The sequence below is a fragment of the Pinus tabuliformis genome, chromosome 3_1, assembly GCF_031772625.1.
Source record: "Pinus tabuliformis cultivar Carrire ecotype Pingquan chromosome 3_1, CPIR1, whole genome shotgun sequence".
NCBI lineage: Eukaryota > Viridiplantae > Streptophyta > Pinopsida > Pinales > Pinaceae > Pinus > Pinus tabuliformis.
The window spans coordinates 468,806,943-468,822,877 of record NC_142301.1 but is presented as its reverse complement, the minus strand read 5'-3'; the positions used below and the strand labels follow the sequence as shown (position 1 = coordinate 468,822,877).

Here is a 15,935-nt window from a genome sequence, read left to right as displayed (position 1 = left end):
GGCCCCACCTCTACTCAGGCGAAACCTACCTGACACGCTTGTAATGGTGAATGAACTTCTCTTTTATGGCTAATGACACGCTTGTAATGGTGAATGAACTTCTCTTTTATGGCCAATAATATGAAAGTAGTCTAACTAGACGTTGTCTGGAAAATACTCCTCTGACAATTATGGTATACTCTGAGGTGATTATTGAGTCAAGGCACACGATTTTAACGGTCAATGGTGCGTCAGAAACCACACGCTTTATCCTGTACTGTAACGTAGGTATTCATCAACCCTACAGTCTCAATGCATTCTCGAACCTCGACTTCTATGACATCTCTCTTGTCGACGGATTCAACCTTCCAATTTCGTTGATACCCTCTAACTCTAAGTGCCAACCAATCGCTTGCAGCAACAACATAACTGCCAATTGTCCCGCAGAAGTGAGGGTGACAGAAGCATGTTTCAGCGCCTGCACTATTTTCAATAAACCGCAATATTGCTGCACTGAGAATTACATCGGGAACAACTGCCGTCCGACTAACTATTCGCGTTTCTTCAAGACACACTGACCCCAGACCTACACCTATTCATCTGACAACGACAAAAAGGCTGGAGCTAACCAGTCATATATTGGGTATTTAATGTCTTCAGAGCAGCACGCCACTTAGCCCGATAACACTGGAGCTGGTAAATATTATTTAATGCCGAATTTGCCCGCTCCCGTGTTATCACGTTAAGTCGCGTGCTGCTCTGAGGGCATTAAATACCCAATATATGGCTGGTTAGCTCTTTCCACGACAAAAACACCTTCAGTTGCTCCGCAGGCAGTAACTACACGGTCGTCTTCTGCGGCGCTGCTGCTTCTTCGCCCTCTCCAGCCCCTTCTGCCTTTTCTGCTGCAAATTATTCTGGTATTGAATTTCACTAAGTAGAAGCAATTTCTTATTTCTTATTTCTTATTTCTTTATTTCTTAAGCTTTAAGATCCACACTATTTCAAGCAGCCTATTTCCCAGAGGCGATTTCATCAAAACACAAGCACTCTGAACCACAGCAACACAAGACACTCAATTTTCTCTACTAACCGAAAAACATAATCTCTAACTTAGAAAGCCATATTATTGTAAATTCAATACAAATTTACCCATGCATCTTTTCTGGATGAGAAGTTGGAACTCCTCACACACTGCTCTCCCAGTTTCAAAAACCCTAGTGCTTTGGTACCAAGAAAATAAAAATTTAAAAACACACACAGAAATCTGCTTGTGATAGCATCACACACAATATGATGTTTGCCTCACACTTTACTTACAGTAATACAATTACAGCCAAAACTCTGCTATAGTGAGAGGCGCTGTAACAGCTACCATCAGCAACTAAGGAGGGGCGTTGTGTCATCAATTCACCGCTTTTGACATTAAAGCTTTTGTATCATTCTGGTAGTGGAGCCCTGAAATGAATGTAAAAAATTACAATAAAATTTATTCGAGCAGTTTTGCAATCATTCATTCATAATCTTGTTTTGGTTTGGAATTTTCTTTTAATGATGTTTTAAAAAATTACGCACACAATGATGTTTCTGGACCAAAATTTGTCTGTTAGCAAAAACGAACAGGCTTGTAATTGGCATGACGATAAGCAGAGCTTTAATAGCTTTAGCGGCGATGGTGGGTGTTGCTGTTTATTGGAAGAAATTTAATACTAAACAACATTCTAATGAAGGTTAGGAAACAACTGAAGTTTAAATATATTTGAAAGTAAATGATAGTGTGACTTTCCTCTATGAAAACACGGAAGCTTTGATATACTCTAAATTTGCAAGGATTGCAGAATGCTTGACAATTATGCACCCAAATCCAACAAAATCCCGTGCTTTCAAGTTAACAGAGATAATGGAATCAATGCAAAACTTTCATCAAAACATTGGTCAAGGCGGCTTTGGATCAGTGTTCTTTGGCAAATTAGAAGTAAAAGATATAGCCGTGAAGGTGCTCTCCTTGTTCTCCAGAGAAGGACTTCACCAATTCCAGAATGAGGTAATCCTAGGGTTTCTCAACCATAAAATATTTGTAATTATATTGACATTAGTATTCCATAATGCATTTCTAAGATTTTTAAACCATAAAATATTTATGTTTATATGGACATTAGTATATATGTGTGGTAAAATTCATGTGAGTGGTTTCACTTGATAAACAGGTTGATCTTCTTTCTAAAATCCATCATAAGAACTTGGTGTCATTACTTGGATACTGTAATGAATCGAGAAAGGTTATGCTTATCTACGAGTATATGTCTGAAGGGTCTCTAAGGGACCACCTTTACGGTAAATATGTTGTTGAGTAATATTGTTTGATTGAGTTATGATGCATCTTAATATTAATTGTTGAAACATTAATTTCACCTGCTGTACAGCCCGCATTAACTCCAACAAAATCACTTCCGAAAACCACTATCTTTATCGCACCGCTTTTTGACAAAGGCTGTTTTTCCTTGGGGTCTCCGACACAATCAGCTCCAGCCACGCGTCCACTGTACAAACACAATACTGCCTATCTCCCGAACACTAAACTTCGATTGGTTTGTGTGAGTTTGGTGTGCGATCGTCCGATCAGGTCAACGCATATGCCCATCTCCCGGACACTAAACTTCGATTGGTTTGTGTGAGTTTGGTGTGCGATCGTCTGATTAGGTCAACGCATATGGATTCGCTCCAATGTGCGAAAACGTTAATTTTACTTTTACCGCCGGCTTTTATTTAATGCATTTAATGCTTAGTCATAGTTTTAGGTAGAAACTTTAAATTTTAATGTTTTTATTTGCTTACGGAGGTATGGGTAAGTCCTTTTTATTTATTATTTGGTTGCATATTTATCATATATGATATATATGTTTTGGAGTGTGTTGACTTTGTAATTTTGGAATAGCATATGGGATGAAAAGAGAAGGGGTGCGCAGCAGCAAAGGAGAAAAATAGGAGAGCACAGCAGTGCGATGAGATGAAGAAAGACTCCCGGGAGTGAATGAAATTTGGGATTCCTCTTACAGGTGCTTGTAGGTGTTCGTTGAAACAATGGGAATGGAATGTAAATTTTTTTTGTAATGTGAAAACCCAGGAATGTAATGAAAAAAAATTTCACTCAAAAGTGAATGTGAAAGTTTTTTTTATTTTACAGCAGTAAACCCATGTAAGGAATTTTTACTTTTACAGCAGTGTGTAAAATGTTTTCACACCAGTAAATGTAAATGAGGTTTTTACACACTAGCAGTGTAAAATCTTAGGAGGAGACAAAGTTTTATTTTTGATTGGTTGAATGTATTTTTGGTAAAACCCTCTGAGTGAAAGAGGAAGAAATATGTATTAGGCATTTTTATTTTAATGAATACAAGCATTTTCTGGATATGTAATACTCTGTTCTCAGAAAATTTTTTTTAAGCTTCCCTGTGCAAAAGATCCTGTGGAGAGAGAAACAGAGCATTGCCTCTGTGTTGAGTTTTATTTGTGTGTTTTTGGGATTTTACCAGTGGTATCAGAGCTGATCCAGGCTCTTTGAAGGTGTAAAGAAGCTGAAGGAAGGTTCTTTTTGTTGCAGCAGTAAATCCTCTCCAGCAAAGTGAAGTCTCAGGCAAAAGGATCCAGGTATTTCTCAGACCAGTTTTTGTGTTACTGCTGAAGAAACAGTCAGTTTTTTTTAATATACAATCAAGGATTTAGAAGCATAGCTGAGAATGCAAGGAATGGCTAGCACAAGCATTAGCATGGGCATGTTTAATACTCAACTCCCACAGTTTAATGGGAAAAACTATGACTACTGGGCAATAACCATGAGAGCCCTGTTTGTCTCACAAGATCTATGGGAACTTGTTGAGGATGGTTTTGAAGAACCAACAGATGAAAATCAGTTTAATAGATTAACTCAAGCAGAGAAAGATCTATTGAAGAGTAATAGGAAGAAGGATTCAAAAGCCCGTGTGTTTTTGTATCAAGCAGTGGACCAGAGTGTGTTTCCAAGGATAGCAGCAGCTAAGACATGCAAAGAAGCATGGCAAACCCTCAAAACAGCCTATCAAGGCATGGAGAAAGTGAAGACAGCAAAATTACAGTTGCTGAGGAAAGACTTTGAGAACCTGTGCATGAAGGAGTCAGACAATATTGACTCATTCTTCACACATGTGATTGGTCTGGTCACACATATAAGGACTCATGGAGAAACTCTTGAAGAAATGAGGATTGTGGAGAAAATATTGAGGGTCCTGCCCTCAAAGTTTGATGTGATTGTTACCACCATAGAAGAGACAAAGGATCTCTCAAACTTTTCAGTTGATGAGTTATATGCATCACTGATAACACATGAGCAGAGGTTGAGTAGAAATGAAAACTTATCTCTAGAGCAAGCCTTCAAGACTCAGATGTCCTTTGGAAGAGGAAGAGGTCAAGGCAGAGGAAACAAGAGAGGAAGAGGCAGAAGCCAGAACAGAGGTGGAAGGAACAGTCCAGCAAATGCTCAAGGAAGAGGCAGCAGCCAACAAAGAGGACAACATCATGCTCAAGGACAAAGGTATGAAAAATCCAATGTCCAATGTTATTATTGTAAAAAATATGGGCATTATGCAAATGAATGTAGGAAGAAGCAGCATGATATGAGTAATAGACCAAATGCAAATGTCACTAGAGAAAACATCAGTCAAGATAATGTGTTGTTAGCTTGTAACATGGCTGAAACAAACAGTGAAGACATATGGTTTTTAGACTCAGGTTGCAGTAACCATATGACAGGAAACTTAGCCTTGTTTTCTGCCCTAGATAAAAATGTGAAATCAGAAGTCACACTAGGAACTGATAGCAACATTTCTGTTATGGGAAAAGGAGAGGTAAAAATATTTACAAAGAGAGGTGAGAAGAAAACCATAGCAGATGTCTACTATGTTCCTGGAATGAGATGTAACCTCTTGAGTATTGGACAGCTTGTCCATAAGGGGTACAATGTTTTCTTTGAGAATGATGTATGCACCATCATGGATAGAGCACCCAGCAAAAGATGCATTGCTGAAGTAAAGATGACAAGGAACAGGATGTTCCCTCTTAGAATAAGAACAGAGTTGAAAAACAAAGAAGTAATTGCAGCAGTTACCCAAGAGGCCTTCCAAAGTGTACCAAAGGATGAAAATTGGTTATGGCACTTGAGATTTGGACATCTCAACTTTGGAGGCCTTAATTTGTTGAGCAGAAAAGGAATGGTAAGAGGATTACCTTTGATAGAGAAAACGGACAGCCTTTGTGAAGGTTGTATCTTGGGGAAACAACACAGAGAAAGCTTTCCTTCAGGGAAAAGCATAAGGGCAAAGGCACCCTTAGAGATTGTCCACTCAGATTTATGTGGACCAATGTAAACTCCATCACTAGCAGACAACCAATATTTTCTAACATTCATTGATGATTTTACCAGAAAGACTTGGGTTTATTTCTTGAAGAATAAATCTGAAGTGTTTGAAAAATTCCGAAATTTCAAGGCACCTGTGGAAAACCAAAGCGGGCTGCATATCAAAGTTTTGAGAACTGATAGAGGAGGTGAGTATATCTCCAAGGAATTCCTACGGTTTTGTAGAGAAAATGGAATACACAAACAGTTTACAGCTAGGTACACCCCGCAGCAAAATGGAGTTGCTGAAAGGAAAAATAGGACCATCATGGATATGGCGAGGAGCATGTTGAAGGCAAAGCATTTGCCAAATGATTATTGGGTTGAAGTTGTACATTGTGCAGTGTATATTTTGAATAGGTGTCCTACAAAAGTTGTGATGAACAAAGTGCCAGAAGAAGCATGGAGTGGGAGAAGGCAAGGAGTCACCCACATGAAAATTTTTGGATGTGTGGCCTATGCACACATTCCGGATCAGCTAAGGAGGAAGTTGGACAGCAAAGGGGAGAAATGTATTTTCATTGGATACAGTGAGGAATCCAAAGCTTACAGGTTGTATATCCCATCCACCAAGAAGTTTTTTGTCAGCAGAGATGTTCAGTTCATTGAAGAGGAAGCTTGGGATGGAAGCATAGAGAAAACAATGAATGTTAAAAACTGTTTGTCTCATGATGAAGATGATGAAGAGATGGCTGAAATACATCCCCAAACAGCAGCGCCAACACAAGGACAGCAAGGAACACCCTTGAGGATAAATGAAAGTGCTTCTCCAAGCACACCACAAGGAGGAAATTCAAGTGCATCTTCAAGCACTTGCACACCAAATGAAAGAGGTAAGAAGTTCAGAAATTTAAGTGACATTTATGATGAAGGTATGAATTCCTTGTTTGCTTTGTATTGTCATGTTGATGACCCTATTCATTTCGAAGATGCAATTAAAGATAGGAAATGGATAGAAGCTATGGATGAGGAGATCAATGCCATAGAAAGAAACAAGACATGGGATTTGGTTGAGCTACCAAAAGGTAAAGAGGTCATAGGAGTTAAATGGGTCTACAAGACCAAGTGCAATGCTGAAGGCAAGATAGAAAGGCACAAGGCAAGGCTGGTTGTCAAGGGATACAAGCAGCAGTATGGAAGAGATTATGAGGAAACTTTCGCACCGGTTGCAAGAATGGAAACCGTGAGAGCAGTGCTATCCATAGCAGCTCAAAACAAGTGGAAATTTTATCAAATGGATGTGAAGTCAGCATTCCTAAATGGAGTGTTAATGGAAGAGGTCTACATTGAACAACCTCTAGGCTATGAGAAGAAAGGCCAAGAACACAAAGTGTGCAAATTGAAGAAAGCTCTTTATGGGCTGAAGCAAGCACCAAGAGCATGGTACAGTAGGATAGATTCCTATCTACTGGAGAATGGATTTGACAAATGTGAGGGAGAACCCACTGTCTACATCAAAGAAAAGGATGGTAAATTGCTAATTGTTGTGTTATATGTTGATGATGTGATTTTTACAGGTAATGATGACTACCTCATTGAACAGTTCAAAACAGTCATGAAAGAAGAATTTGAAATGACTGACATGGGTTTGCTGAGATACTTCTTAGGAATAGAAGTAGATCAAAATGAAAATGGAATTTTTATCTCACAGGCAAAATATGTAAATGAAGTGTTGGAAAGATTCCATATGCAAGAGTGCAAGGCAGCAATCACTCCCACAATAATGGGATTAAAACTCAGCAAAGAGGACATCAGCAATGACTTTGATCCTAGTTTGTACAAGAGCATAGTTGGTAGCCTCATGTATTTAACTGCAACTAGGCCAGATATTATGTTTGCTGTTAGTTTGATTTCCAGATTCATGGAGAGGCCAAAGGAAGCACATTGGCAGACAGCAAAAAGAATTCTGAGGTATGTTAAAGGTACTAAAAGTTTTGGCATCTTATATAATGTCTCAGAACATTCAGATTTAGTTGGATACACTGATAGTGATTGGGCTAGAAGTGTAGATGATCGGAAAAGCACTTCCGGTTATGTTTTTCACATGGGTTTAGGAGCCATTTCATGGGCTTCTAAGAAGCAGTCCATTGTAGCATTGTCTACAGCAGAGGCTGAATATGTGGCAGCTACAGCAGCAGCATGTCAAGCAGTTTGGATGAGAAGGATGTTGAGGAGCTTAGGCCAAGAGCAGGCAAAAGCAACAGTGATTTTTTGTGACAATAGCTCAGCTATTGCATTATCCAAGAATTCAGTGTTTCATAAGAGAACGAAACACATTGACACAAGGTTTCATTACATCAGGGAATTGGTGAGTAATGGAGAAATTGTCTTAGAACATTGCAGGACTCAGGAACAGGTAGCAGACATTCTGACAAAGCCACTGGACCAGAAAAGCTTTGAATTTTTGAGGAAGTGTTTGGGTATGACTGAATGCCCAGCAGCTGAAATTAAAGGGGAGTGTTGAAACATTAATTTCACCTGCCGTACAGCCCGCATTAACTCCAGCAAAACCACTTCCAAAAACCACTATCTTTATCGCACCGCCTTTTGGCAAAGGCTGTTTTTCCCTGGGGGTCTCTGACACAATCAGCTCCAGCCACGCGTCCACTGTACAAACACAATACTGCCCATCTCCCGGACACTAAACTTTGATTGGTTTGTGTGTGTTTGGTGTGCGAAAATCGTCCGATCAGGTCAACGCATATGGATTCGCTCCAATCTGCCAGAACGTTAATTTTACTTTTACCGCTGGCTTTTATTTAATGCATTTAATGCTTAGTCATAGTTTTAGGTAGAAACTTTAAATTTTAATGTTTTTATTTGCTTACGGAGGTATGGGTAAGTCCTTTTTATTTATTATTTGGTTGCATATTTATCATATATGATATATATGTTTTGGAGTGTGTTGACTTTGTAATTTTGGAATAGCATATGGGATGAAAAGAGAAGGGGTGTGCAGCAGCGAAGGAGAAAAATAGGAGAGCACAGCAGTGCGATGAGATGAAGAAAGACTCCCGGCAGTGAATGAAATTTGGGATTCCTCTTACAGGTGCTTGTAGCTGTTCGTTGAAACGAATGGGAATGGAATGTAAATTTTTTTTGTAATGTGAAAACCCAGGAATGTAATGAAAAAAAATTTCACTCAAAAGTGAATGTGAAAGTTTTTTTTATTTTACAGCAGTAAACCCATGTAAGGAATTTTTACTTTTACAGCAGTGTGTAAAATGTTTTCACACCAGTAAATGTAAATGAGGTTTTTACACACCAGCAATGTAAAATCTCAGGAGGAGACAGAGTTTTATTTTTGATTGGTTGAATGTATTTTTGGTAAAACCCTCTGAGTGAAAGAGGAAGAAATATGTATTAGGCATTTTTATTTTAATGAATACAAGCATTTTCTGGATATGTAATACTCTGTTCTCAGAATTTTTTTTTTAAGCTTCCCTGTGCAAAAGATCCTGTGGAGAGAGAAACAGAGCATTGCCTCTGTGTTGAGTTTTATTTGTGTGTTTTTGGGATTTTACCAGAAAAATCCCCAACATTAATTTCAAGAATAAGCGAAAAAAAATGTGTGTTTGATGCCAAATAGTTTTCCAGGTAGTCGTGCAGAGATTTCCCCTCTCAATTGGAAAACAAGACTCAAAATAGCTTTAAATGCAGTGCAGGGTAAGTCTTTAAATAAGTTAGCGCACACTAGATCTATGTGATAGAAAGGCTTGTTCATTTGATATTATCTAATTTCGATCTTACCTTTCAACAAAAATTGCTTATGTATAATATTCATGTGATCCACCTGCCCTTTGGGTTGAAAGGACTGGAATACCTGCACATGGGTTGCACTCCAAAGATAATTCACAGGGATGTTAAGATTGCTAATATCCTTTTAGACGGAAATATGAATGGAAAGCTGGCCGATTTTGGTCTCTCAAGGATCTCAGTGGATGGAGAGGCTTCTTATGCTAACACTACAGTAAAGGGGACAATAGGATACCTTGATCCAGAGTATATATTCATATGCCCTCCTCTCCTTCTGTGCAATATTGTAAACATTCAATTAATTATTGAAGGCCAGAGCAATCTTATTTTCTGTCTGGGATGTTATGCAGGTATTTCCGCACTCAAATGTTGACTGCGAAGAGTGATTTATATAGTTTTGGAGTGGTGTTGTTCGAAATTATATGCAGTAGACCACCCATAAATGTAAATCTAAGTGAAGAGGAGGTTAAACTCATTCAATGGGTAAGTAATTTGATTATGATTAATCATTTAAACGAACAACATGATTTACGTTATTGAAGTGTCGCTGACAAAATTGGATATGTTGACATCATGTGTAGGTGACACCGTATGTGAAGATGGATGGAAACGCTGGCAACAACATAGAGGTAGTCATAGACAAGAGATTGGACGGAAATTACGGCATCTTATTAGTAGTTAAGGTTGCGAGAGTAGCGCTTAGATGTGTGGAGGGTACACCATCCTGTAGGCCAAGCGTATCTGAAGTAGTAACAGAGATAAAAGAGGCCATTGTATGTGAAAATGAGAATAATGGTTCTCCTCCTCTCATTTCAGAGGGTATTGGTATTGAACGTGAAGATTTGCTAGTGAGCAATCCGCGTACAAGGGCGGAGTCCAGACCGAGAGAGATGGGGTGGGCTGACAACAGTTCCAACCTCTCCCAAGTAGGAAGATGACTCGAGACTTCAAAGGCATCCATAAACTCTATTATCTTGACTCGAGTAAACATTGACTCATCATGTTATTCATTTAAGTCTCGAGCAAAATCTTGACGCGTAAACTACTCGTACATTTTCATGGTACATATTTCCAAGCATTTCTATTCTATATCTATTTCCAAATATTTATATTTGATATCTATTCATTTACGGAGTTATTTACTATTTTCATAGCAGACTTGGTCCACTTCGGTTAATACTAACTAGCAATTGCCCCAAAAGTGCAAAGAGAGGCCGATAGAAATGTTAAATTGAAAGAATTGTATTTTAGTTCAAAATAATAAATATTATAATGATTCAATCATTCAAACTAAACCTAGTCAATAAATTGCCCAAAATAAAATAAATCCTTAATCAAAATTATACAAATTATTATTCTTTGTTTCTACCATTCCATTACAGCTCTAGCACATATATAAAGATACACAAAGTAAAGTATTGAAACATGAATATATTCTCATAATAACTCTGGGTTGGAGATACCGCCATAATTTGACAGCAAGAAATCAATCAGCAATATATTCTCATAATCACTCTGGGTTGGAGATACCGCTACCTCTATTTTATGTCTCTAAAGCAAAATTCCTGCACATTCCACGCTATCAATATAATTTATTATATTCACAATAGCCCCAAGCAACTTCTTAAAATCTCAATTCACAACTCCAGCAACATAATACTTTTCCTAAACATTTCCTTGAATGAAAAGATACATCCTCCCAAGGTATGTCCAAAGTATGACAAATGAACAGCACTGAATAATTTCAAATATATATCAAAGCAATACAAACATGGCAAGCCACTAGGCCCACTACTTCAGCCATCTTTACAGTCAACTATGAAAACACTCACCTAACAATAGTTGATCATACAACTCAAAAAAATGAAAATAATGTTCATGCTAAATTCTCATAATTTTTATCTTTTAATTTTTGTTAAAAACTCCCCAGAATAGGACAAATGCAAGTTTCATAATCATTAACTTGTAAGATTGGTCACAAGTTTGTTTGAAGCGTAGTCCAAAGGGTTGTAGGGGTCTCTACACTGGGCGACACCGTCATGCACATGGCATCCAGCCATGGACAACGAAGAAGATCTTTAGAACAGAAAGTCTTGATTTAACACTGCCACTTTGATAGTGACAATGTGATCATTCAGTGAAAGAAGAACCAGATCATGCCAAGAGGGGTGACCACGGTTTAATTAAAATGTAATTACATACCCAATTAGAAAGTTCCACCTACTCTAGGCCTACGGTATTCATGAGATGAGAAAGCATGAAATTGGTTATAGATCGAGAATCCACAGGCATCACTCTGGGTTGGAGATACCACATCTATTCTATGTTTCTAAACTAAAATACCTGCACATTCCAAACTATCAGTATAATTTATTATATACACAATAGCCCCAAGAAACTTCTTAAAATCTCAATTCACAACTCCAGCAACATAATACTTTTCCTAAACATTTCCTTGAATGAAAAAATATATCCGCCCAAGGTATGTCCAAAGTATGACAAATGAACAGCACTGAATAATTTCAAATATATATCAAAGCAATACAAACATAGCAAGCCACTAAGCCCACTACTTCAACCATCTTTACTGTCAACTATGAGAATGCTCACCTAACCATAGTTGATCATACAACTCAAAAAAATGAAAATAATCTTCATGCTAAATTCTCATAATTTTGATCTTTTACTTTTATTTTTCTCCCACCTTGATGTATAACACAAAACAATCATATGATCTACATAAAGCTCTCTCTGCAACTTAGTCATCCCCAATAATTAACTAATGGAAATCTTGAAAAATAATTAGATAACTCACGTCATGCTTTGATCACTACTCGGAAAATATTGATAACTACTTTTCTAATCACGTTGAAGAAAATCAAATCATTCATCCACCATTGGAAGCAAATTGACACAAAATATCTTAATATTGACTCAGAATCAAAGGTTTTCTTTTCATTTTTTTTCTTATTTTCTTAATCCGTCAACTCCGAAGAGAACCTGATAGGACAAAAGTTGATCCTACACTAGCCACAATTTGTTTTAATGTAGTGAAAATCCCTTGGAGAAAATACTCAAATGCTCTCAACAATTACTCAAAAACCAACGACTGCTCTCACAGTAATAGCAATTGCCACCACTGGGCACGCAGCTTTTCAGAAACCACTCTAGACAATATCCATTGTCAGCCCATCATCACAAATCAGTGTTTTCATGTCAAAAGTTTGGATTTAAATTAAATATCTACTCAGGCAGTCTACATTGGATGATAGTCGTCTGCAACCACATCCAAGAACTTTCGTCCCAGAGAACAAGCGTACCTGAATTGAAATCAAAGGAAGAGAAAAAACTGCACGACTTAAAATTCAACCTGCAATGGTTTATGACATTCCCGTACTGACATAGAGTTTGGAATGCAGGACATTTCATCTCCTTCAGCATTTCCTCTTCCTCCTATTTCACAAATGGCAATTCTTTTTTTCTTTTCACTTTTTTTTCCATCAATTTTCTCTTACAGCAGACAAGCCAAAGGTTTACCCAAAAACCCATTCTCTCTTAAATATACCCTTTTGGTATGAGTTTTGACTTGCATTTTTTCATTTTCTATTGCAGAACTTTTTGAGAATGTTTATATTTTTATCTTTTGACTATATTGAGGAGATCATAGACGAAGATTTGTGAACAAACCTAAACTTGCTTGTTCACACACTCCACTGACTCCTGGTATTTGGCCTTACTAATGGCTATAATAAAAAAAAAGCCATTCATAACCCAACTGATTCTTTCGTTTCGACAAAAACCGCATTGTTATGGATGTGTCTAGTTCATCCTCCATATTAAGAACCATGTGAAAGGAAAAAATCATAATCTGGATGTTTCACCTGATGTAATCTCAACCATTGATCAGCTGACTGAAACAAAGAGTTAGCCTGTTGTCGTTCACAGTTGCCATTAGTACTCCACACTATCCCCTTCAACTTGTAAGAAGGGGGACCAAATACTGGTAAAGCTATCTTTGGAGAACCCCCAGAATTGCTTATCGGAGTGACAGGAACACTTTTCCCTCCAGTACTTACATGAATACTGCCACCATCTGCCAAAACATCAGTTAGAGATCAAATGCGGAGTGAGAAAATCAGAATTCAAAAAGCATCAACATGCTTTACTGATATGAAAACTATGTGAACAAACTAGCAACAAGATGGAGGGAACGAAAATAGAAAACAGATGAATCAAACCTTTTAGTGGAGTTGAAAGGGAATGAAAAGTTAGGAAGCAGGCAGCCAGGTCTCACAAGGTTGGACCTGTTGGTATCCTGTATATCGGGTACCTGTAAGGAAATTCTTGTTTTAATTAGATAGAGGTAGATAATGAACATTCATCTAGACGTTACTGATAGCATTGAACAATATCCAATAGAACAGGAATGCTTAATAACTAATTTGCCTCCACACCAACTTAATCAAGGATTGCACAAGTATAATTGATGGCATACCACGCAACCGATAGCCAACTGGTTGGCGACAGTTCAATGCTTCTTAAGGTTTTCAGTTGTGGAAAGTCCTTGGCAAGATCTCCAATCTGCAACATCCAGTTAACAGATATTAATTTTAACCTCGCAATTGAAACTACACCATGAAATAAAACATTCCTCAAAATAAATGCATAACTGGATCTTACCTTGTCAGCCATAGGTTCACGACTATATGGAGTTGCTTGCTCAAAATATTGAAATGAAGGGAAACTGCTTCCTTCACCATCATCACTAGAAAAGCCTTCTTGTGCAGCTTTAGAGTGACTTCTTAATGTTAATCTATCAAACCTAGTATTAGAATCCAAATTACAATCAAATGCGTTGGAATTTCTCCAGTGTATTGCCCCGCCATATTTTGAGTCTCGCTCTGCTTCATCACTACTACTACTACCTTCACTACCTGTATCTCTATAATCATCACTTGCATCACTCTCCTCACCAGGGCGCCTGCAAAAAAAAACAGAGCATGTTCAGGACTCAACTGAGCCAGCGTGAATCACGTGTCCAAATGTTATCAAGTTTTAAATGATATTGCTCCAATGAAAGACATGTGCATTAACACTGAATTGTGACAGGCAAAATCTTGTCTCAGATATGACACAACTGATATAGAGAGCCGCCGAAGCATGCAGTATTTTCATGGTCTGGAGCAGCATTAGAGCAGAATCGTTTGCAAAGATAGATTTCTCCAAAAAAAATTGTTAAACAACAGGAGCTAAATTGTTAAAGTTAAAACAACAGGAGCTACGGTGTATATTATGCCTTATTTACCATATTATTATTATACAAAAGCATTCAGCTGTGGTCAGATTTACAAAATATTAAGGAACCTCCCTTTGACATGACTTGCTATGAAAATAACTGGTGAATTGGATAATCTACCTGGTGCCAATATTAGGTCCAGAAGGGTGAGTGTAAAGCTGAATGGCAGAAAGAGACGGTACATAATACTGCATAACAGTGTCGCTTCCATTCAACACTATCGGTACTCCAACACCATATGCACTCCACTCATTGAACGACTCCCACAGATCACCAAGACTGAAGAAGGGCATGGATTTGACTTCATAATCCCTCCATCCTTTCATGAATGTCTGTGAAACCAAGAATTATTCCTATTATCAATGAAGAGCTAATGACAAAATAGCTAGAAAGCATTGTGTTGTTAAAAATACAGGGTTCATAACAGAAGATGTGAAAATCTTAAAATGTACATCTAGCTACAAGCCTAACATTACTAGGGATAAAATAAATACTCTTGGAATACTAGAAAATTATCCAAAATAGACTGGAAGCTCATCACATTAGGGTTTCAAAGCAAGTAACTTGGGCAGATACTGAAGGAACTGTTGGAGTTGTAGATTCCAGAAAACGATCCAAATTACAACAACACGCCTTCCTTCCAGAAGCGGCAGAAACAGGGGAAGACACGGCCCTTAAACAAGCGTCTGAAACAATGTGGTCTTCATCCCTATGACAGGGCATCAGAGAGTAACCACAACACGGCCCATGCGATGCCACAGCCAAAATAATTGCCGCCAGTACTGCCAACCAACCCCACAACGAAGCAGCATACAAAGCACGGCACAGGAGTGTAAGCACGAAAGGATATATATAGCCCACGTCTAGGGTTCTTATCCCTGGTTCTAACCCTAACTAATACCGCGCCCTCCAAATCTACGATATATTCGCTCACAAACTGTCAAACAGCAAATAAAGAAAACAGAGCAACGAGTTTTTCTCTTTCAAGCAGCAAAAAACTAAAACAAAGCAACAGGTTAATGTTAGAATGATTCAAATACTTACAGGCGATTGCTGCCACAAATCATCAATGTCGTCGGTCGTGAGAAGAGCTCCTTCGGGCACGCAGAAGGCAAATGAGGCAAAAAAGCGGTTAGGGGTAAGGTGGTTGCGGCCATAATTAACCCAAGCTGATGAGAAACTCGGAATAATGATGCAGGTGGGAAACAGATGTCAGGGGGAAAGAGGAAAATGTGTGCCAGATGTCAAACAGCAGAAGATCCAGATGTCAATAGGAAAATGAAAGTGTTGACAAAGAAGTTGATGCACAGGAAGGGCTATCGGCCTAACAAGGGGAAAGAGGAAAATGTGTGCTAGATGTCAAACAGCAGAAGATCTAGATGTCAAACAACAGAAGATCCAGATGTCAATAGGAAAATGAAAGTGTTGACGAAGAAGTTGATGCATAGGAAGACCTATCGGCCTAAATATGAATGG

General features: G+C 38.2%; 1 protein-coding gene and 1 long non-coding RNA gene across 2 annotated transcripts; one reads left to right on the top strand and one right to left on the bottom strand.

The window, feature by feature from the left end:
• The first annotated feature begins 1,615 nt into the window (after positions 1 to 1,615).
• LOC149187804 (putative LRR receptor-like serine/threonine-protein kinase At5g48740) lies at positions 1,616 to 10,101 on the top strand. Its single transcript, XM_089409769.1, has 7 exons — positions 1,616 to 1,709; positions 1,818 to 2,023; positions 2,187 to 2,313; positions 9,005 to 9,073; positions 9,220 to 9,409; positions 9,514 to 9,646; positions 9,745 to 10,101. The coding sequence occupies exons 1-7, from the start codon at positions 1,616 to 1,618 to the stop codon at positions 10,099 to 10,101; spliced, it is 1,176 nt and encodes a 391-aa protein (XP_089265895.1).
• Positions 10,102 to 12,365: 2,264 nt separating this feature from the next.
• Positions 12,366 to 13,746, bottom strand: LOC149187803 (uncharacterized). Its single transcript, XR_016256217.1, has 3 exons — positions 13,659 to 13,746; positions 13,402 to 13,493; positions 12,366 to 13,256 (listed from the first exon to the last, which is right to left on the bottom strand). It is a non-coding gene; the product is annotated as an uncharacterized LOC149187803 (long non-coding RNA).
• Between the last annotated feature and the right edge of the window lie 2,189 nt (positions 13,747 to 15,935).

Excerpts from the sequence above, each read along its gene's own strand:
- LOC149187804 (XM_089409769.1), top strand. The coding sequence starts at position 1,616 with ATGACGATAAGCAGAGCTTTAATAGCTTTAGCGGCGATGGTGGGTGTT. Across the intron at positions 2,314-9,004 it reads TCTAAGGGACCACCTTTACG|GTAGTCGTGCAGAGATTTCC; the intron begins GTAAATATGTTG and ends ATAGTTTTCCAG. Across the intron at positions 9,410-9,513 it reads ATAGGATACCTTGATCCAGA|GTATTTCCGCACTCAAATGT; the intron begins GTATATATTCAT and ends GATGTTATGCAG.